This window comes from Lepisosteus platostomus, chromosome 3 (assembly GCF_059453375.1).
Source record: "Lepisosteus platostomus isolate fLepPlt1 chromosome 3, fLepPlt1.hap1, whole genome shotgun sequence".
In the NCBI taxonomy this organism is placed as follows: domain Eukaryota; kingdom Metazoa; phylum Chordata; class Actinopteri; order Semionotiformes; family Lepisosteidae; genus Lepisosteus; species Lepisosteus platostomus.
In genome coordinates, this window is record NC_142613.1 from 53,935,635 (window position 1) to 53,959,014 (window position 23,380).

At 41.6% G+C, this 23,380-nt stretch overlaps 1 protein-coding gene across 6 annotated transcripts in view; it reads left to right on the forward strand.

Moving 5' to 3' along the window:
- Nucleotides 1-23,380, forward strand: part of kif6 (kinesin family member 6) — a 122,899-nt gene that overhangs the window by 92,020 nt on the left and 7,499 nt on the right. For 5 of the 6 annotated variants that reach the window (XM_088626076.1, XM_088626074.1, XM_088626078.1 and 2 more), the window contains 7 exons: nucleotides 5,966-6,016; nucleotides 10,490-10,574; nucleotides 11,960-12,095; nucleotides 15,887-15,978; nucleotides 18,332-18,421; nucleotides 20,079-20,171; nucleotides 21,559-21,665. In XM_088626076.1, coding sequence (XP_088482202.1) covers nucleotides 5,966-6,016; nucleotides 10,490-10,574; nucleotides 11,960-12,095; nucleotides 15,887-15,978; nucleotides 18,332-18,421; nucleotides 20,079-20,171; nucleotides 21,559-21,665 — 654 coding nt within the window. The remainder of the gene's footprint in view (nucleotides 1-5,965; nucleotides 6,017-10,489; nucleotides 10,575-11,959; nucleotides 12,096-15,886; nucleotides 15,979-18,331; nucleotides 18,422-20,078; nucleotides 20,172-21,558; nucleotides 21,666-23,380) is intronic. The other variant, XM_088626075.1, reaches the window with a different exon arrangement.

The following is a 23,380-nucleotide window of genomic DNA, read 5'->3' on the forward strand; positions in this document are numbered from 1 at the left end:
AGAAATCACTTTGCTTTAAAAGAAAACCAAACTACACAAATAACATCATGTACTTGTTGATTTAGTGGTTCTTGTGTAGAGGTGACATTGTATAGAAAGAGGCATGTTTGCATGGTAGTAAAAAACAGATTTTGAATAAGTATTTTTCATTCTTGACATTTAACACTCTAGAGTTTACTGCTCCTGGAGATGAGATCAATGTATTTTTGCAGCTGTAGAAGACACGATTTAAAAAAAATGGAACCCTTTTAAACATTTTATGGCCTGTACAGCATATAAATTATGCACAGTTATTTGGCACTTTACATATACACTGTAGCTTTGTTTCTTTGGTTGTCCAGTCCTGGAGTAGTGGTGGAGTTGCTCAGTCTGTCAATGGCAGATCATTCCAGCATCTGTGAACAGTGTTCAGTCTGTCTGAGATTGTGGAGAACAATATAGCACATGAAGTGATTTTTTCCCCCCAGAAATGTTAAACAGTAAGCAAGTAACTTAAAGTTTTATATCCTGAAAGGAGACCAAGCTGAAAGAATTCAAAGAATAAATTTTGGCCTAGTGTTTAGTCTCTTGGGTTTATGAGTCTGTGTAGCAGCACAATGCTGACAAGCTCAGCAAATAAATTTCAATTGCATTAGTCACTTAGGCAGCAGCACACCAGTGTGCAAGATGAAAATCTGATGCTGTGATAACTTGTTTTCTTGACCTGGAAGTGGGAACACTTGACTGAAACATGATATAGATAGATATCACTAAATGCACTGTGCCAGCAAAAGCAGGAGCAGACTGAACTGAGGACCTGTTAATCATTTTATTCTTGATTACGTCCCAATTTGCTCTTTAAGGTCGATTCTGCCTTTCAATAGCTGCTGTCAGCCCAAAGACAGCTCCAGTCACAGTAGTGTGCCCTGTAATTAATGTTCATTTTCTTTTATTACAAGAAGCGGATGAATATAACAAATGCATAGTGCAACTGCATTATTATAGCATGCTTGTCGCAGAGCTGTTTCAGATTGCTGGCTAACAAGAGTCCTAGACCCATGCATAAACTGGAGAGGCTCTCTGCCACCCTAACAGTTTTCTCCCTCCGTGTTTGTGTACATTGTGGGATGAAGATGAATAGGGAGAGCAAGCTCCTGCTGGCAGAGTGTTTGAGGAGCTGCGGTGTTTATGGAGAACAGGCTTAAATCTTTTCACATCGTTGAAGAGCTCTGTGATTAAGTGCTTCAAATTATAAAGTGTATGCAGAAAACAATCTGCTTAGTTTTGCAATTTCAATGTAAACTGTTCGGTGCGTTTCCCTCTGCTAAAGTACTTAAGTAAAGCATGTGATGGGTTCCAGCCACCTGGAAGATAAGTGTTTAGACATCCATGTCAGACCGTATTTAGCATTGAGCACAAAGGCAGGGGAGTGTTCTCCAGGCCCACAAACAGCTTCAAACTTGAGAGAGATGCTCCTGCTTCAAATCTACTATCCTCCATGTATATTACTACTCCTAGCATGTAATGTATGATTCTCATTTCAATTACAGCATCCTACGTGCTGTACATATTCACTCCACCCTTGTGATGTCCCATTTTGTTGAATTAGAAATGATATCTACATTCTTTTCTTAAGTGAAAGTTATTTTCAAACTGAATACTTTTATGTGGGCTGCACTAGAACTAATGTGGGGTGCCATGGGGGTGAATGCTAATACAGTCAACATACAGCAGTTTAGCTTTGATTTTTCTTTGCAGTTTTTGCCAGCATCTTCTTTGATCCCTAAAAGAGCATTTTTTTATTAATAAATAGTAGCTTTCCAAACATGATTCAACAAAGTGGGTCAACGTTGGAAGGGCGTGAATAATAATTCACTGTATTTTGTGATCATGTTTAGTCCATCCTGAATTCACCATACTGTATGCAACTGCACACGTTGACACAAGTCTGTACAGTGGAAAACAGTAGCTTGTATATTTCTGAAAAAGGTGACTTATGCTACTGCACTTTGTTAAGCTGTGAATTGCCCTTGGACTGTCAAGCAACCATGATGAGCTACGACTGTCCCTGTGCATTCAGTGCTTTGAAATGTTCTTTTGACCTTGGTTTGCAGCAGCTCAATTCATGAAGGTTTAAAGCTCTGACAGGATTTTGTTGTTTGGCACTTGTCAGTTTTTGGATACTTATGGAAAGATGCAGGAGCAGATGTCGTACAGCATGTAGGTGTTATGTCAGGGTTTATGACACACAGCCTTTGGCTTGTTCAGTGCACTTGTGAGTTTCAGATACAAGAATATGAAAGTCGGTTTTCTTATTCAAGCCAATGTTTTCACATAAGAACATAAGAATAGTTACAAGTGAGAGGATGCCAGTCGGTCCATTTAGCCCTTTTGGTAGTTAGTAGTCAATTAATCCAATTATCTCATGCAGCTGTTTCTTGAAAGAAGCCAAGGAATTGGCTTCAACGTCATGGTTGAGTTGCTGAAACCATACTCCTACTACCCTTTGTATAGAGATGTGCCTCTTGTTCTCCATTTTAAATACACTTTCACATAATTTCCACTTGTGTCTTCTGGTTCATGTTTCATTGTTTATCCTGAAAAGGGCTGTGTTGACTTTACCAGTGCTTTTGAGGATTTTGCATACTTGTGTCAGATTCCCTAATCTTCTCTGTCTTAATGAGCTATAGGAAAATCCAGACATGTATGCCTGTGGTCACTGCTTCAGTTGATATAAGGAGGGAAAATGATACCAGAGCTGACTCAAGCTGCTTAAATGAAGTGTGTTCTGCAAAAAGCATTCATAGGCATGCAAATCCAACAGCAGCACTTCAGACATGATATCATTAACACTGTCAGCTGCTGGAACTGGTCCTTCTCACTGATAGGAATGGAGCAAAGAAAAAGTTCACACCCTTTTCTTGCCTCTAGAGGGCACACCTCAGTTTTCAGCTTCCTACTGACATTTTGATGATGGCGAATGTCAGAAGCACAGATGACAAGACATTGAAAGCATGCAATACCTGCCATACTGTAATGTCTTAGAAGTGTCCAATCTGAGCTGAGTTCTCAGTTTTCTCCACTGCTTCCCCCCACTGAAGAGAGAATTAGTTTGCTTGCTGATGCTGAAATGTGGGACCACGTTTTTCCAGCACTTGTAATATATATCTATATCTCTTGGAATCTCGAAGTGTTCCGCTACTCTGTTTGCTCTGCCAGGCTACTCCCCCTATCCACCCTGTTCTCCTTTCAGTTAACAACAGTGCCTCAGCCCCAGGGGTTCTCTCTTTGTGTTTACAGCCTCCTAGCAACATATTCTCTTTTCAATATGTGTGAGTTACTCTGCACATCCCGGACTCCAAAAAGCTCTAAATGAGTTGTGCATGTGTTGTACCTGTGCCACCAGCAGAATCCTGACCCTCACTCAGTTCCAGAGCTCTCTCCAGGCCTTCATATACCTCTTCATGACAACAATCCATTTTATAAGCACAGCCAGGCTGTTTAGTCTTGTTGCATTCAGTGCATCAGTCAACCAACTATGTGTCTTGGGTCCTGGGACAGATTTCCTGACAGATTCCCATTCCCAGGGTATGGAATAAGCCACTCGTGCTGTGTTGTTTATGCTGTTAACCCTGGCTTCTTTCAACAAATGTCTGGATGAGATCCTTCGATCAGTTAAGTGCTAGTACAGGAGAGATGGGCTGAATTGCCTCCTTTCGTTTTTCAGCCATTCTGTTACCATGTCCCCCTCAAGGTGAGGGCATTTTGACTGTATAAGCACCAGGTGTCATGCAAGTGTCTCGTTGTCATGACACCACGCCCCAGGTCTCTAGAGCATGTGCTGAGGCACAGTGGGTTTGGCACTTGTCTGGCCTTTGTGGTTTTGTTACATGGAGGTGTGTCTGGGGTTCGAGTTTAGTCTCTGACCGCATGCGCTACATGCGATCAAATTCATTCACAACAGGATTTATTATTTGTTAGATGTGACATATTTAGATGTGATATATATTTTTAATTAATGGAGCTTCTGATCATCTTTAGAGTGAGAGAATGGAGATCCAAACCTTTTCCATGTACTATATTAGTCGTATTTTATGCTTGAGAACTACCAAAAGCTTCACTGCTCTGGTAGGTCTGTAAATAAAAAACTATATAATTAAAAACTATAATGTTTCAGTTACTATGTCTATAGCTCTTATTTTTATTTAATATATTATATACTCTTTTTAGTGTGGAGATGATAACTTTGGAAAATATCAAGAAGTCAGAGTCAACACATTCCATGTGCTTAACTCAGGTACCTGCAAAGCAGCACTGGAGCCGTGTATATTCTCATAAGTAGAGAACAGAAACATTAAAAGGAGAAATTGGGTACTAGAATTATAGAATCAGTTCCTGCATGGAATGATATGAGAGTTATCCCTATGGTGCTATTAGATGATGATACTTGAATTTAAGGCATACTACTAGCATTAACTAATAAAGCTAGGTGCTGTGGCTCGTCCTGTAGGGCACTGGTCAGTGGCTGGTAAGGGTCTGGGTAGAATTCCGCAAGTCTCCACAGAACCCAAAGCATTTTTTGGGGCGGTACGGTGGCTCTGTGGCTTAGGATCTGGGCCTGTGGCTGGAAGGTTGCCGGTTTGTGTCCCATGGCTGGCAGAGTAATCCTACTCCGTTGGGCCCCTGAGCAAGGCCCTTAACCCCAACTGCTCCAGGGGTGCCGTATAAATGACCCTGCGCTCTGATCCCCAGCTTCTCTCCCTGTCTGTGTGTCTCATGGAGAGCAAGCTGGGGTATGCGAAAAGACAAATTCCTAATACAAGAAATTGTATATGGCCAATAAAGTGATCTTAAAAAAAAGGATTACGCTTACCAGCTGTTTTTGTGCCAGTTTTCTTTTCCTTTCAGCGGGGTCAAACTGTGTACGCTGCCTTTTGAAGATGGGGACGCTGGCAGATTTGTACTTTTTTTTATTTTTCTGTTTCATGGCTTTTCCATACCTCAGAGATCAGGAGCCTTCCGATAAACAGCCGCCAACACAAACCCATCCATCACCGGGGGGACTGACAGCGTGCTGCACGCAGCTGAAACTTCCCAGCCCCCCGAGGCCCGTGGCCTGCCAAGCAGGCCCACCGGCTCTCTCCTTTCTTCTTCTCTGAGCTGTTAACGTTTTACTGCCTCTCCGGATTAGCTGCTTCCAATTTCTGCGGAGAGCTGAACCTGAAACAGACGCGGTGCAGTAGCTAGCGTGACTGCACAGACATGGCAGCAATTTAGGGAGCACAGCTTCTGGGAGGGCTCCCGCTTTCCTGACGTCTCAGCACACATAAAACAATGCTTAACTAGAGAGGCCCCAGTTAATTGAGGTTACGGTGAGACCTGGCGGGATTACAATGAACTGCCTTGGTCCCATGGTGCCTTGTTCCACAGTTACGCTCACGCCCATACCAGCCTGCTTCTGTCCGCCTCCCTTCCAGAGGTAGATGGAAACCCTCCTCAGTTCCACAGGTCAGGACAGAAGGGCACCCCCTCTCCGTTCAGTTGTGTAGTCTTTAGGAAGTGAAAAAAATAAGACCGTCCAAATTAGGATTTTCAATTGGAATTCCCCTGGTTCTGTTCCCGGTTTTAAACAAGATTCCAGTCCAGAAGCTGTAAATGGGCCAGAAGCCTCTACTGCTGTGTCCTGTATTTGGCTCTTCTAGTTTTACACAGGTTGGGCATCTGTCAGACTGACTTTTTTGCACAGGTCTGCATCTCCAGTTAAATTCATATGTGTTTTTGATTTTTTACACAAAGGCTCGACTTTTGGATGCAGAGTTAAAAAAAACAAACTCTCTGTGACTTTCCTAGTAAACTGTAATGATTTTTAATCAAATAATTTCAGGGGTAGTCTGATTTTTTTTCTTTTTGCTGCGCCCTCTTCCTTTCATTCAAAGTCTAGGGTCCGGGCTTGTGCTCTACATGTGTATCTCTCTTTCTATCCCAGATGAACTGAAGGCTCAGCTGGAGCAGCGAAGGACACGGAGGGCGGCTCATGGTGAGTTAGATGCGGCACACTCTCACTGGCCTGACAGCTTTCTTACTCAGACAGACTGGTTGAAAGTATATTTAAGTATACTTTAAGTAATCTCTTATATTAAACCATTGTTCTAATGAGGCATATTGCTTTTACAATAGGTAAAATATAAGTTATGATTCTGAATCTAGATAAACATGAAGAGTGGTTTAATATGCATCACCTTTTTATTCCTTTTCATATTAAATTTATTTTTGAAGTGTGTTTTTTTTTGTCATTACCTACAATAGCAAACTGCCTTCTTAACATTAAACATGTCATGACTCACAGGTACAATCACTTTAAATTCGGCAATTATGAGATCCAAATAGAGTAAAAAACAATAATACACTTATTGATTCATAGGCCCTTAATGGAATCAGCCTTAGGTTACCAGAACTCAGAACTGTGTTACAGCAGAAATCAGTCATAGTGCTGGAAAGCACTTTCTTTGTTTTTTCTTCCAAGATAGTTTGGCAGTGTACAGAAACAAGTTTTAGTGCTTGGGAAGAGGCAAGAATGTTATGGAAACGTTAGAAATTTGGGTACAGTATCAGAGAATTAAAATGTTTCTTTTTATTCCTACTTTTAAAACACATTGAGAATAAAATCTTTGATTATTCAATTAAAAAAAAACGTATTATACACAATGCCTATAGCAATAATGTAAAAAGACAGAATTCCTGCAGGATGTGGAGTAGTTCTCTCTCTTTTGTCACCTTGTGTGAGGAGGGCAGGGATGTGTGCTGCCTGCAGAAAGAGCTGTGGGCTTGAATCTCAGTTGAAGCACTGCTGTTGTTTCCTCGAGCATGACCTTGACCTGATTTGTTTCTGGTAAAATACTCACCAGTACAAATGGGTCCAAATGTAATTCACTTCAGATAAAGGTGTCAGCCACATCAATAATAATTAAGCTAGGTTAAAGTGAGAAAAAGAGAGAGGAACCTATACTGATCAGAGCAGTTCACTGAATTTTGTGAGCCTGCCCTGATCCCAGTATTGTGTGTGTACCTCAGCTTAGTGTGTCTCTGCTTAGCACCTTGATAGTGTACGTGCCGATCTGAAATGCTGTAAAGCATAATCCAGGCTAGTGATGAGAGTGCAAACCAGTGTGCACTGCACGGTGAAGAAGAATATCTTTGATTTTTACAACACTGGACATGTTCCATGACCAGTCCCTAGAAATCCCTCAGTGAGTGAGGCTCTTCAGCTCTCACAGCTGCCTTCCATCATCTGCCTGCACGCCAATGTACTGATTGCTCTGTTTGTTTGCAGAGTCCTCTCTGTATGTTATTTGTCTCTAAGCGAGGCACACTTCTGCATTGAAAAGCTTGGTTTTGGAATTGCAATGGAGGAAAAGTTGGAGAAAGAAGCAGAGCTGAGGCTGAGTGCGTGCGGCCTTTAGAGGAGCAGGCAGCTTTAGGATTCCTCGGGATTCCGGTCCAGTCCAGAGCGCCTGACTGGAGTTACTTACACAGGGGCCTGGCTCCTGCTCAGCAGATATGCATGCATATCGCACCTGCTGTAAATCAAAGAGGGGACAAATAAATAAAAAGGGTCTGCTTTGCGTCTGACTCTTAACAATTCACTGGGATAGATCATACTAGGGTTTTTTGGTTAGATTACATAGAAAATTCCAAATCTGTCATTTGGAAGGGCAGATACAGCGCTCCTTCTTGACTCATACTGTATGTGGACTGTTTCAGCAGTGAGCATCCAGCAAGACAAGTTTTTTCCCATTGCTATTATCCATTAATAAATCCACTGCGATTCTGCAGGATCTCCAGTGTTTGTGCAGTAAAGAATTTTGAAGTAATGTATATACGGTATATAATAAATATTTTGGGGAAAAATCACCTTATGTAATTAAAATTGTAATTTTCATGTCTAAACCACAGTAGCACACAGGGCCAGAGCTCATCCTGATTTCGTTAGTGTTAAAGTGTTAATCTCAAGAAGGGACTCTGGTCCACAGCAGGGAATATCTCCGGCAGTGCTGGTCCCCATTCACACAGGTGGACGGAAGCAACTGAGGTAACGTACCCCACTCAAGGTACAACAGCAGGAACTAAAATCCACAGACCACCATTTTGAATCCAGAGACTTACCCACTACGATATGCTTATCTATTAGGATATGTTGGTATAATAAACAGTGTGATTTACAGAACTTACAGTATACATTCATAACAAACAGCAGTCGAATCCAAACCTTTTATCCACAGGGCTTGAAGTAAGTGAGCAGGTGTCTAACTTACACCCAAACCGTTAATATTCTTTCGTCGGCTCCAAGTGTTGAATTTATTATACGTAAGGTCATAATGTTGTCTTCCAGGCACCAATAGCATTAATGAAAATATTTAAATGCTTTTCTTGAGTGAAAAGCCTAACTTTGTGGAATTATGGTGTACTGTACACAAGCTACAGTACTGTTCCACTCAGGATCTCAGTCCAGGTTTAATCACTTCTGTTTACCAAAAGACCTGGTTGGTTATAGGAAATGTGACAGTTCTGGAAAACCTCATGCTGTTGCTTTAGTTGTTTTTGATTTTCTAAATATCAATTGAATAGTTTTACATAAAATGAGATAGCTCTGATCCCCAGGACCCAGTGAGTTCTCAGAGTGCTTAAGACAAAAAAAAATCTGAATTAGTCTATCTGAGAAGACTGCCTAGATGATACTAATTAAGTTATATAAGCAATAGCTCAATCAGAGCAAAACAGGGCTTGACATGACCAATCACCTTCCAAGCAATAATATGATTAAGGTTGATAAGTAGGTCATAATTTATATTGCCAATAAAATAAATGTATATTACAAACTTATAAGGCCAATACAATTCACAGAAGTGATCAGTGAAGAACTGACATGTCTTGGTAAGAGCCACAGGAGCCCATTTACTCCAGTACTCACCCTTCTATGTTATCCTACAAGGGGAAAAGCAGAGGAATAGTGAACAGAATGACATGGAATCTGATCTTTCTCAGGTTCAGTCCCAGAAACTGTAGAGTTGGACTGTCTACTGTAGATGATAGCCGCGCGAGCTGTAGAACTGAACTTTTAAAAGAACTTTTACCCATAAGATATTCACAAGACCTTAAAACACAAAGAAAGCTACAGACTAGAGGATTGAGCCATTATGCCTTAGAAGATATTGGATCCAAAGATCCCATCCAGCTGTTTCTTGAAGGAAACGGGCAGCTTGTTCCGTACTCCCACAACCCTGTGTGTAAAGAAGTGCCTCCTGTTCTCAGTTTAACTGCCAAGTAGTCTTGACGAATGTCTGATTAGAAATACAGGAGCCTAAGTCATAATTGTGGGATTTGCTGGATTAAATTTCTAGTCCAGATGTGACACAAAGAAGTTATATTTGGTTGCTTATATAGAGATATGTCATTTACTGTATTTATAGACATGACAAAACATAGCTTTGTTTCCATTTTTCATCCATGCTGGATGTTTAATCTTCATATTTGGTTTCTGTGGCTTTATTAAGTGCATCACTCAGACATGTCATTGAGAAGCCAGATCAGATTAAGTACCTTCCACTAAATGACAGTCAGAGTTTTTCAAACTGAGAATGGAATAGTTCTGCTATGTTGCTTGGTGACATGCTTTATTATTTAACAGTGTCGTAATTCATATTAGAATTGCTGTGACCAAAGTGAGGCATTTCATATTTTTATAGGTTAACATGAAACCCACTAAGTTGAACTCAGTGAATTCAGCTAAAGCTTTTCACTTTAACACAGACTTTAAAACTCAGAAATTAAAATGTCACATCTTTACAGTACTGCTCATGATTATGTGCTGAGACAGAGGCACCAGGATGGAATTCACTAGTCTGACTGACATCATTATTTTCATACACGAACAACGTGTCTTGTTTGAATCCTTTCAGGAAACCCACCTTGCGTCACAAAAGACATGGAATCAAGGCTTCAGAGAATTGCTACAGTTTACTAGTTTCCCTTCTAGACTAACTTAATTTTTTTAACATTCATGTGCTAATGAATTCAACAACAGTGATAATTCATGCGCAGATAAAAAACTGGCAAATTGTTTCAGTTCACAAGTTTTAACTTTAACTTGTGTCAATAATTTCAGAAATCTTATTCCCTTGCCACCAGGTTTTTGTACATTAGAGATCAGTGAGCCAAAGACTATGAATAACATGATTTTAAAGTATAATGTGTTCTCTTGTGTCAGATGTGTTTTTATTTGTTCTAATTTTAGCATCTAGTATTATTTATTTAAACAAGATGAAAGAGAACACAATTTAAAATGTTATCACCCATCTAATTTATAGTATAGTCTAGTGTGTGACCTCCGGGAATAACAATAGTATCTGTTGTTTCCTTGTCTTTGTCTCAAACTATGTAACCTGGTACTGTACCACTCATCTGTCTCCCTGCATATCCGATCCCACTGAGTCAGAACTTGTGCTCCCTCTAGGGGTGACTGGCGGCACTGCAGACCCGGCTGAAACTGACCCAGTGGAGGAGCAGCTCCGCGCTCAAATCGAGGAGGAAAAGAAGAAGTGAGAACAACTGATTGCTCGTGGGATCACTGTTAAAGTCCCAGCATGTTTTCTAACCTGAATCCACAGGCCCGCCACACCCATGTTTCAAATACCTGCGGGGAAAGGGTGTGTCTGACACAATATCGAATCCTGTTCCAGATTGAGTTCATCTCTAGCAAGGAGACAGCAATACCACTCTGGCTGCACTGAGTAAGGTGACCTAATGAGCACTGTGTGTAAAGTGCAAGGCCTCTCTACAGTGCAAATGGAAGTGATTGCAGGTATCCATATTGATATAACATGAAAAAAACCCATGCTGGATGCTTTTGACTACAAAACAGGCTAGGTGGGAACTAATGAAACTGTTAGAACATAAGAAAGTTTATAAATAAGAGGAAGCCATTTGGAGCTTGTTTGGAGTTAGTAGTCAATTGATCTAAGGATCCATTGAGCTTTTTTTTAAAGAAACCAAATTATTTGCTTCAACAGCAATTTAGCTTGTTCTAGACTCCCACAGCCCTTTGTGTAAAGAACTGCTTCCTGCTCTTATTTTTAAAAGAACATTTTTTAGTATTTCCTTTTGTCCTATGTTTGGTGTTTCACTGTTTATTCTGAAAAAGTCCTCTGGGCTGACTTTGTCAGTGCCTTTGAGGATTTCGAATACCTGTATCAGATCCTCTGGTAGTCTCCTCTCTTCAAGACTAAAGAGATTCATTTCCTTCAGCCTGTCCTTGTAGGACAGTCCTTTAAGCCCTAGAATGTATCTGGTTGCTCTTCTCTGGACAGATTCCAGAGCAGCAATATGTTTTCTATAACGTGGTGACCACAATTGCACACAGTGATCTAAAAGAGGTCTTACTGGTGCATGCAGAGGAACTGAAAAGCTGTTTGGTTATGTTGGTTTCTAAAGCCTCTGTTTTGCTTGTTTCAGCCACTGAACAGTATAACACTACCCTACCATTCCTTTTCCTGCTGGGAATGGGACCTTGAGCCTGATTCTGTTCATCCTGAAGCAATATCTTATCTGTCACAGCATTTTCTAAGTAGACTTCTTGGAAGTAACCTCTAATTGTTCCTAGTCCTCCAGTTGTCTTAACGTCTGCTTTGCAAACATCTGAGTGAGAGACAGAAGAAAAAAGGGGTTGTATTGCAGAGTTATTTGGCAATTAAAGCCACGTACGCTTTGTTATTAGCCGCAGCTAATTCACATGGAGCCCCCTACTTTCATTATGGCCCCAGAGATAACCGTGTCTTACTGGTGTTTGGTTTCACACCTGCTTACTTTCTCACATAATTCTCACGGCAACCACCACAAGCACGTTGTTAAAGTCAGGAAAAGAAACTGCCGCAGTCTGGCTGTCAGTCTGATTTGCTCTGTTGTGACTCTCCCGCCACCCCGCCAGTTACAAGGCCACCTTTGGCAGGCTCAAGGCGCTGAAGACCGAGATCGAACACCTGCAGCTGCTCCTGGAGCGGGCCAAGGTGAAACTGCAGAAGGACTTCGAGGAGTGGTGGTCCGAGGAGGCATCCAGATTGCAGGTATCAGGTTTCTAACTGAACCCCGCACTGCATTGACTGTGCCCCACTTACAGAAGTGTCCCAGGCTGCTCTGGGGCGCAGACACTGCCCAGGTACAGGGACAAGCCTGGAGCCTCCACCATACTCACCCTTCACCACTTCTTTCTAATCTTAGAATCTCCTTTCTTCAGAATAATAATAATAATTGGTTACACTTATATAGCGCTTTTCTGGACACTCCTCTCAAAGTGCTTTACAGGTAATGGGGACTCCCTTTCACCACTGTTGATGTGCAGCCCCACCTGGATGATGCGACGGCAACCATAGTGCACCAGTACTCTCACCACACACCAGCTATCAGTGCGGAGGAGAGCAGAGTAATGAAGCCAGTTCAGAGATTGGGATCATTAGGAGGCCACGATTGGTAAGGGCCAATGGGAAATTTGGCCAGGACACTGGGGTAACACTCCTACTCTTTTCAAGAAACGCCCAGGGATTTTTAATGACCACAGAGAGTCAGGACCTCGGTTTTACATCTCATCCGAAGGACGGCGCCTGTTTACAGTGTAGTGTCCCCGTCACTTTACTGGGGCATTAGGACCCACACAGACCGCAGGGTGAGCACCCCCTGCTGGCCCCACTAACACCTCTTCCAGCAGCAACCTTAGTTTTTCCCTGGAAGTCTCCCATCCAGGTACTGACCAGACTCACACCTGCTGAGTTTGTGAGTTGCAGGGTGATATGGCTGCTGTCAGTACAAGCTAAGAGTTAAGAGTACCCCCTTCCCTCAAGCCTTAGAACATTTAAGTCTTTCTAAAAACCCTTAATATTTCCCTAAGCCCTTAGTGTTTGTTTAAAAAATATTTAAATGTTAATCAGATTACTAAAAGAGAATCATTTGGCCTGAGACAAAATCAACCAAACAAAAGTGGGACATTTTTTCAGAACGGTTTTCTTGAGTTAAATGTTTTTGTCTCCTTTGTATCAAGTATTGTGGAGATGGAACTAACTTGCTCGGTAAAGGGTCGTGAAGTTTCTAAAGCCTTAGCTAGCAATATATATTTTTGTCTCTGCATAATGGATCACAGTCTGCTCATAAAAATGCTTCTGCTTAACTCTGTGCATTTCTCCTGTCTCAAAGCTGAGCTCACTGACAAATATTCAATTTCTGCCATCTCAAAGCTCCCATCTGAATGTGTTCCACTCAATTTCCTCAAGGTGAACCACAAGAAATTAGGGCTGCATGGAAGAACTGCATTTTCCACACTTAAACGTGCATGAAATTAATCCACACAGCATACTGGTTATCACTTGGAATGGGTGAGAAGATACCATCCATAAATCATCACTGACGAGACAGTTTCAGTGTGCTTTTTATTGCTCAATGACATCACTCATCTAAAATTTGTATTCTGTGTGGAGGTCGGCCTGTCTCACAGCGCTTCAGTGCTCAAATGAGCAACGTTCACACGATATGCTTGTAATGAGGTAGCGGATTTTGCAGGACATTTTTAGAATGCAGAATGGTGCTGTGTGTCTCCAGGCGGGGCTGCTGGTGCAGAATGGTGCTGTGTTTCTCCAGGCGGGGCTGCTGGTGCAGAATGGTGCTGTGTGTCTCCAGGTGGGGCTGCTGGTGCAGAATGGTGCCGTGTGTCTCCAGGTGGGGCTGCTTGTACAGAATGGTCCCGTGTGTCTCCAGGTGGGGCTGCTGGTGCAGAATGGTGCTGTGTGTCTCCAGGTGGGGCTGCTGGTACAGAATGGTGCCGTGTGTCTCCAGGTGGGGCTGCTGGTACAGAATGGTGCTGTGTGTCTCCAGGTGGGGCCGCTGGTGCAGAATGGCCATTATGTTTCTCCAGGGTGGGGTGCACTTCAGCGGGGACTGAAGTGGGTCCCCTCCTGTATATGTAAAGCGCTTTGGGTTCTTTAAGGATGAGAAGAACAGTATAAATGCAAAGAACAATTATTATTAATTGTCACCCCTTCAAGTGCTTTCAAGGAGACAGGTGACTACGAAGTTCCTAGCCCTGAGCTGTCACCAATGAGCCAGGAGGAACAGCTGTGATTGCACTGGACGAACATGTTGAATTTTAGGTTGCCCAAGAACATCCTGTTATTGGTTGGGGTTTGGTAACCACTATAGAAACTGAATTTCACAACAGGAAATATCCCGGAACTGTTCATTGTAATGGAATTTTTAAAGGCAGGATAAATTCTTATTTTATTTTTCATTTTTTTCAAATTTGTTAAACTAAAAATGTGTTTTTGATCCAGTAAAATTCTAAAAAAAATAAAAAATTATACTTGTAATATACATTACACTACATTACTCCACTCTTAATATTTTTATATTTTTAACCTTAAAACTTTCACAGTTTCAGAAGGGTGTGTGTTTAGCTTGTAAAATGGACGTGTGTAAGTGACAACTACTGTTCTCATAAAAAGGCTGGATCATCCTCCCAGTGTGTTGCAATTCCATAGAGAACCAGCAACAGTGTTTCCTTGGAAATGAGTGATTTTGGCATTTTGGAGCATGTTGTTCTGGATAACTGTGTTACCAAGTACTCCAACTACTATTTTTACAATTATAGCAGACTCCCTTTTGCAGTCTTACTCCACATAGGAAAAAAAACATCAAATTAATCAGTGGATCAAACAGGCCGGTACAAAAAAGAGCCATTAAATATAAGAGGCAAGAAAATGTTCTATTGGGATCAATAGAATTTGCAGTATTTTGAAGGGCTCTCTCTATAAATTAAATTAATAACATGGCAGTAAAGCTAGCAGAGACAGGAAAAGCACTGGAGGCAGTGAAAACTACAGCAGTGTACAGGTAGTGTAGACACAGCAGTGTAATGAAAAGTCCCTGTTGGTGTGTATTCCATGTTTACAATGAATACAGTCAACTTGTTTCATCCAGTTAAAAAATCTCCTTAGTTGTCTGTGATGGTAGATGGGGTTTGGGGAGCATTATCGTTAATGGGCTGTAAGCAGTCATCATGCTGCCTGCCTTGTAGATACATCTTTTACTCCAGTAAGCTCCAGTCAACCGTGCCGAACTTTTTCACAAAGCGATACATGAAACACACAGGAGAAGACTTGGGTCCTTTGCACATCTGCATCTGGCAGATAGAAAGATTCCTGTCAGAGTAGCTTGCAGTTGTTTTGGTCCTCAGTGGCTCATTAAGATGGGAAGGGAATAAACCCATTCTGACTCAGGTCACTGGTCTTACATCCTGCACAGTCAAGGGCACCCCATCCATGCATTAAAAGACATGACTTTTCACAACAGCTTCAGGTTCTTTTTTTTTTCTTTGAAAGGTGGTCAGCTGCTTAAAAAGATGACATTTAATCATTTCCTCTGAATTTTGCATGCTTGTTTTCCACTGAACAAGAAGAGGCCTCATAAGTGTGATCTTAGGTTTCCACATATCAATTTCACACAAGCCAGACCTGTGACTTCTTCATCAAGCACTTTGAGTGGAGTGTCCAGAAAAGCGCTATATAAGTGTAAGCAATTATTAATTATTATTACCTACGTGACTCAATAATACAGAATAACAGGAATAGAAGATCACTGGAGAAGACCTCTGCATAAAACACTGGACCTTTTCAAGATTTTGTTTTTGCTGAACATTGAATATTGCAAATTGCCATTGTTAACCAGGCTTGATATTAGTTTCAGTATAAAGTGGCAATTAAATAAATCTTGAAGAGCCACTGTATTGGGTGTCTCCAGGAGTCATCTCCACTGAGAGCTGGTCACTGCATGATCCAAGACAGAGCCTTGATCCTGTCTCCTATTGTTTTCACAGCAGGCGCCACCATCGGAAGGACTAGGTCAGACTTCAGGGTGGACTCCCCAAGAAGATGCTCCAAGATTCCAGCCCAAGCCTCTCATCACCAGGTAAGCTCTGAATGGACAGGCATGGCCCGAGTTCTGTTCCACTTGTACTTATCTCTACCCAGATTCCAGTGCAGCACTTTTCAGTCCTTTCGGAGGTAGGGTCAGCTGCGAATGATTTACCCATCAACCTACCGGGTCGGCATCAGGGAGAGTAGATTCAACACTGCTGAACAGAGTCACTGGGAGAAGAGTTTGGGGTGGATTCTTATGGGTCACGTGGACAAGTAACACACTACCTTCACTGCCTGCTGCATGAAATGCAGCTACAATGGTTAGAAAGACAAAAGGAGAGCAACAAAAGGGGAAGGAGAAACCGAAATTAAACCTCCAAATATATTTATTTCAGTCTTATTGCACTAACAACTGTACCGTACCGTCACGTTGTACCGTTGTCATGTACTACAAAGGGGTCCAATGTTCTAGAAATTCAAGGAGTTTAAATAAACCGTTATTTCCACTGTTTTGTAGATGTTTGCAGTCCAGTCAAGATTCCTGTAAGGATGTAGACTGAATAAGTGTTATCCCACAGCCTCATCATCAGGCGTCTGGTGATGATTTTATCATGTCTGTTACAGCAATGATCACTGACCTCCAGTTTCTCTAATAGAAAAAGAGTAACCTCATTCAGGGGTACCACTAAAAACATCCGAAGGCCCGTCAACACGGAGTCCCCACTGGGCAATAAAGGCATCACAAATCTCATGAGCTGAAATGCAGATAGGCACATTCTGCAAAACTGCTTTAGAAAGACAAACTCCTGATAGTATTATTTTTCATTGCATTTGCCGCAAGACCATAATGGATATTTAAGATGCCCTTTAAGCTCTGCTGAAACACTGAGCTTTGGCTGTGGCAACATTCTTCATTCTAAATAAATTTCAACCAAAAAAGTCTGAAAGCCAGCTGGATCATGGCTTCCTCTTTTCCTTCAGGTAAGAAAACAGTAAATCAGCCCAGTAGACATAAGAGTGTTGCCATTTGCTGTCTGTGAAACCACTGGCAGACCACTGCCAATTCATTCTAACAGACCCAGCTGTTCTCACGTGTGCTCAGCTGGGTTAAGATCCAGCAAGACAGTAGGTCATTGTGCAACATAGCAATTTCAAGTAGAAAGCCTTGAGCTTCTGCTTGAAGAAAATGTGGAGTTTCGGCTTAATAATCCCTAAATGATGGGATTGCATTCCTTTTCTGTACCAGTGGGTGGAGTACAGGTCTCAGACTGGTGAACTGGTTTAACACCAGTAATAGGCATCACATTTGAGCTGGCAACCTCATAGCCACAGGCCTTTTCGCAAGCTGAGTATTTCCCAGCTTGATAACCTCTAGTAGGACTGACAATGGTTGATCATTTTCTTTTCCATTTTGACAGACTTATCACACTCTGAAAAACTCTTAAATGATTAATACAGTAGGTTTAATGGAGGCAATATGTATTGGTATTTCTGCAGTTTTTTTCCTCAAATGTCTACATTTGAAGGTGATGCGGAATTGTGCTATCTGTTCGCTGTAATTTACCAGTCTGTTCTCCTGTGCTTCTGTGTTGATGGAATCTAAGCTGTAGAAGCAGCCGTCTGCAAAGCCTGGCAGCAGGGCTTTGGAGAACGGTTGAGACGCAGTGTGCGCTCCTCCCTTCCCCCTGCCTTTCAGTCCCCAGTTTCCAACAAGCTACACTCATGAAAGACGTGGCGGTTTTATGGTGTGGGGTAATTACTTGTGGGGGCTAAGCAGAGACCACCAGAAATTGTTTTTATTGCAGTCCTGGCCCCTAGTGCTGAAAGTCACAGGCGGCTTGTCAAATGTCCCGCTTCACCACCTTTATAACTGGCAAGAAAAGAGCGGAGTGGTACTTCTCAGAACTCTGTTGCCCCCTGGTGCTCACGGTGTGCCATTGTCGCTAGTAAAAATGGAAAGAGTGTGTCTGACTGAGGAAAGCCTGCATTACTGTTATTTAACACTACTATCTTTCAAAATGCTTAGTTTTACAATGCTTTTTTTTACCAAACAAATTCTTGTTCTCCTGTGATAGGTTGATGTTTGCTTTTAGTAGAATTCAAGTTTCATTTTCCAGAAAGCCAGCTTGAAGAATATAAGACAGGTGACAAATGAAATGAACCCATCTAGCCCATGTACATCATCTTGTGAATCCAAGGATCACATCCAGCTGGTTTATTGAAAGAAGTCAACAACATGGGAGGGTTTTTGTTCCATACTCCCACAACTCTTTGTGCAAAGATGTGCCTCCTCTTCTCTGTCTGCTTTTCTTCAAAAATAACCTATATTAAATATATGCTAAAAACCTGTTGCAAGGTCAGTTAACAGTGTTCTCTCTGCTGTCCTTCTGTGTGTTATACAGGGAGTCCAGCGTAACTAGTGGTGCTTCTGAGAAAGAGTTCCCAGTGAGAGGAGTGGCGGAGCCCTACAGCCCTTCTGCTAGAGATCTGAGGTGAGGCCCTTAGTGTGAGTCCCACTGTTTACAATCCCATGTGTTTGAAGCATCAGTCTTGCACCGCAGCAGTGTTGTGGAGTGAAGCAGTGCTGACAGAACTGAACTATGGATTTCCTGTGCTCAGCTTCTACAAACGTAACAAGAGGGGGTTATTCGGCTCATACATAAGCAGCTGGTCAAGGAGGAAGCTGGTTAGATGGCAACTGTGAGGCCATCAGCCTCTTTGAAAAAGCTACGGAGTTTACTGTCCGAGATGAGAGAAAATGGCAACAATATTACTGTCACTCCACAAACCTGGCCTGTATGGCAGAGGGCACAACCTATCTCAAATCCTGCATGAACTGTCCAACAAAGAAATTAAGTAATACTGTAAACATGGTAAAAGGTTCTCTGGTCTAATGGGACAACTGGCACTTTTTTGGTCTAAATGCAGTGTTACATCTGACACAAGCCCAACATAGAGCATCACTCAGTCAGCACCATCCCTCCTGTCAAACATGGTGGTGGCAGCAGTATGTTCTAGTCCTGACTCTCGTCAGCAGGGACTGTCAACCTTGTCAAGATTAACAAAAGAATAGATGGAGCAAAGTACTGGCAAGTCCTAAAACTAGGACAAAAACCCACCTTTAGTAGGAGAGTGATTGAAAGCACAAGTCCGAAGCTCCACTAATATGGCTTTAGAATAAAAAAGTGAATTCCTTGAATCAATTTTCAGTCCATTAACCAGCTTCCAGTAAAAATCAGAAGCCTAAATGTACCACAAAAGTCTAAATTTACAATATCTAATGCTGTATTTGTATTCTTTAATGCTGTAGCTTGCTCAAACAGCTCATTTCTGAATCCATGTTGACTATTCCCTAGTATCTGACTTCCCTAGTGTAGGTGATTCTCTAATTTATATCTAAAACTTGTTCCATAACCTTACATAAAATAGAAGTCAGATTTGTTGGTCTATAATGACTAGGATATCAGTATTTCCTGCCTTCTTATGGATGTGCACTACATCAGCACTTCTCCAGTCCCTGCATACTATCCCTGTCCTCAGAGACTGTTGGAAGAGTTCTGTCAGTGTCTTCTGAATAACATTTTTTGTTTCCTTGAGTATAGTTGGAAAGATACCATCAGTCCTGAGATTTCATTTAATCTTGGGTGCCTCTAGTACCCAAATATTGCTCCCTCTTCTATGCCAATACAGTTTAACACAGACCTTTGTCCTTTGTCCTGCTCCTGAGACCTGTTGTGGACTCCTTCCTGAGTGAATACCTCTGTATGTGGGTGGTCACATACTGTATAGGAAAGTGAATTTAAAGAATTTAGAGAAAACTAGCCAGTGTACGTTGCAAATAGCTTGCATATAAGTAGTGGATGTACTGTAGTTAATCCCCAAAAAAATGTATCGGTCATGAAAGTAGAAACTGACCACATCCTTTCAGGTAAAGCCAAGAGGTTTATACAGTTATGCTTTCAAACAGAGAAATTACTATTCCACTGCTAAATCATCCCCAGATACTGCACATTCTAGAACTTACCTACCCTCTGAGATATTACACTAGGAATAAACAAATGGCAAAAAAAGAGAAATAAGTAATAATAATATCACTATTCCCTTTGTTTGCTATTTAACAAAATGATCTTGTTTATTTTTAAATTCCAGGAACTTTAACCCACGTTTATCTTCTACATCCAGGGGTTCAGCAGACAGAAGCGCTTTAGTTAGTCAATCATCTTCATTGTCATCAGAACTAAGGTAATGTGTGTGCATTGTGAGCAGTCCAGGGTGTGTAATCAGAGAAGAAGGATGCAGTGTGTGCAGAGTGCAGTGCAGGATGTGTAATCAGAAGGAGAATGCAGTGTGTGCAGAGTGCAGTGCAGGATGTGTAATCAGGGAAGGAGGATGCAGTGTTAGGAGTGCAGGATGTGTAATTAGAGAAGGAGAATATAGTGTGTGCAGCGTGCAGTGCAGGATGTGTAATCAGAAGGAGAATGCAGTGTGCAGTGCAGGATGTGTAATCAGAAGGAGAATGCAGTGTGCAGTGAAGATTGTGTAATCAGTATAGGAGGATGCTGTGTGTGCCGCGCGCAGTGCAGGATGTGTAATCAGAGAAGGAGAATACAGTGTCTATATTTTGGATGTTAGTGCTGTATGTCAGAGGTTATATTTTATTCAGGCTTGAATAATTTTGATAAACAATAAAAGTTCTGTCAAGTCGCATTGCACAGGTGCACCAGGAGATTTTCTCAGTGTAAATACAAATTTTCTTTTTAAATGCACTATGCTAGGATTTTTTTACTATTCTCTTGAGTTATTTTTTGCATAAAATATTGTTTAGCATGCAATAATTTTTATTTGATATTCAGATTTTGTGTACTGTATATAGAACATATGATTATGCCCTTTGTAAAATGGAGAATTGGAGTTTCTTTCACAAGAACAGTCACAAACGAGAGGAGCCAATTGGCCCATCTGTTAATTGATCCAAGGATCTCACCCAGCCATTTTGCGAAAGAAGCTGGGGTAGTAACTTCAGCACTATAGCTGGTTAACTTGTTCCATACTTCACAACTCTTTGTATAAGGAATTACCTCCTCATTCTCAATTATAAATGTGAAGGTTCAATTTACGTCCTCTGTTTGTGTTTTCCTCCTAATCCTGAAGGGGTCTTTAAATGCCTTTGAGGATGTTGAATACTAGTAGTCATCTCTATTCAGACTGAAGAGAATCAGCTGGTTGTGTAGAACGTTACCTTAAACTCCTTCTGAATGTATCGGGTTGCTATTCTCTGGACTGACTCCAGAGCAGTTACAGTACTTTTTTGGAAAGTGGTTAACAAAATGCTGCACAATATTCTAAATGAGGACTTATTAGTGCATTATTCAATTTTAACATAACATCCCTTGATTTGAATCCTGTGATTTTAACTATATATCCCAGCTTAATGTCTGTTACTACCCCACAATGTCTAATAGATGTTCTTTATGCATTTTGTATGTATAGTTCTGCATACAGCACCTTGCACTTGTCTACATTAATCATCACGTGTCAGCTGTTTGCCCGGTTGTGAATGTAGTCAAACACCTGGCAGATGACGTGCCCAGATCTTGTGCCCGGTGGGTTTAGCTGTCTTGATTTGCAGGACCCCGGGGTACACAGACTCCTCCATCCCGCTGACGGGAGACCAGCAGACCGACGCTGACATCCTGGCCTTTGTGAGGGCCAGGCAAAACCTGCTGCAGAGGACAGGTAGGCCTGAGACAGACACCCCACTGGGTCCTCAGAGAGCGACATGGACACTGAGCACTCGAGTTAAAAAATAGCTCAAATAAACTGGAATGCTTAGATACTGGTGACAGCTCTGGGAGGGAAAAAATATCCTTCTATTGCAATATTTAAAAAGGGAGAGGCACTTATAAAATTACTAATTGGTGAAAGAGAAACATTTCCATCAGATTTTTTCTGTTTACTTTATATACTTCCACCCATTCATCCATTTTCTATTTACTTTATCCAATTTATGGTCATGGGGGAGCCACAACCTATCCCAGCAAGCATCAGACAGTAGGCAGGATACACCCTGGACAGGACACCAGCCCATCATAGGGCACACACAGGCCCAAACACAAACACTTAGCCAATTAACCTACCAGTATATCTGTGAGAGGAAACTGAAGCACCCAGTTGAAACCCACACAAACTCAGGGAGAATATACAAACTCCCCACAGATGGCATCCCAGGTCCAGAATTGAACCCAGGGCCCCAGCACTGCGGGGCAGCAATGCTAACCACAGTGCCATCGTGCTGCCCTTTTATAGACTTCAAGAACAGAGATTTGTGAGAAGAGTTACGAGCCAGATGTAGCCATTCAGCTCACCTAGCTTGTTTGGCCCTGAATACTGAAGCTCATTTCTCCTGGACACTCAAATTTTAGAAGCTCTAAATCCTGCCCTCTAGTGAAGAACGGAAGTAAAGAGTCAATGCCAAACCAGTTGGCCTTCTGTTGTATCTATATGTCATCATGTCTTTAACTTAACTACTGACATTTGCTTCTGCCTCTTAATGGACTCAGCACGTTGAATGACAGATTATCAACTTTTCAGCAGTTTTGTGTTTTATGCTTGACCAGTAAAGAATCCTTGCTTTCTTTGGCACATGAAGCGTTCGACTTGGCTTTTGTCTTGTAACTCTATAGTTACAAATTTCATCAGAGCTGCAATTATACCTCCTCCGTGCTCAGACAAAGGGTGCATATTTTAGCCAGCAGTTGCAGTGCTTTTCTGTAACATAGAAACATAATGATCTGAAGCAGAGAAAGTCTTTTGATATACTGTATATAGCCCCTGCTTTTGGTAATAGGCCCTTCTCCCAGTTGCCAGTAGTACTCATATTCTTGAAAGACAGGTTGACTAAAAATCTCCACATGGCTGAGAGACTGTCCATTGAAAAGATCAGAACCACTGACATACTGTAGGACATCTTCTTGAAGAAACTTATTGATCAATAGCAGTAAGATGACTTTGAGATTTATTCTATGAGTTATCCAAGCACTGGGGGGGGGAAGCAAATTTAGCAGTATTTAGGGTCTTTAGTTTTTGTCAGGCAGAGGAGATTTTGTGACACACATGGGGGGAACTCAGTTCCCTGCTATGAGTACTAATCTGAGCACATGAGAGGAGCTCCTCTTCACCAGTAAGACAGAAATGTGAGGTGCCTTTTTATTTCCAAAGGTGCAATTTTCAGACAGCGTCCATTCTCTTTAAACTCTTTCTTTAGATGATGTGATTGACTGACCATTTTTGAAAAACTAAAGATACATTACTGTTGTGCAGTGGTTATGAAAATAATATAAAATTGCATCACTATGTGATTATTAATGCCAGCTATTTTGAAGTAGAGCACATATCTTTCCTCTTAAAGACTATTGATGTAGACCGCAGATGGGAGCTCACTATGACACAAG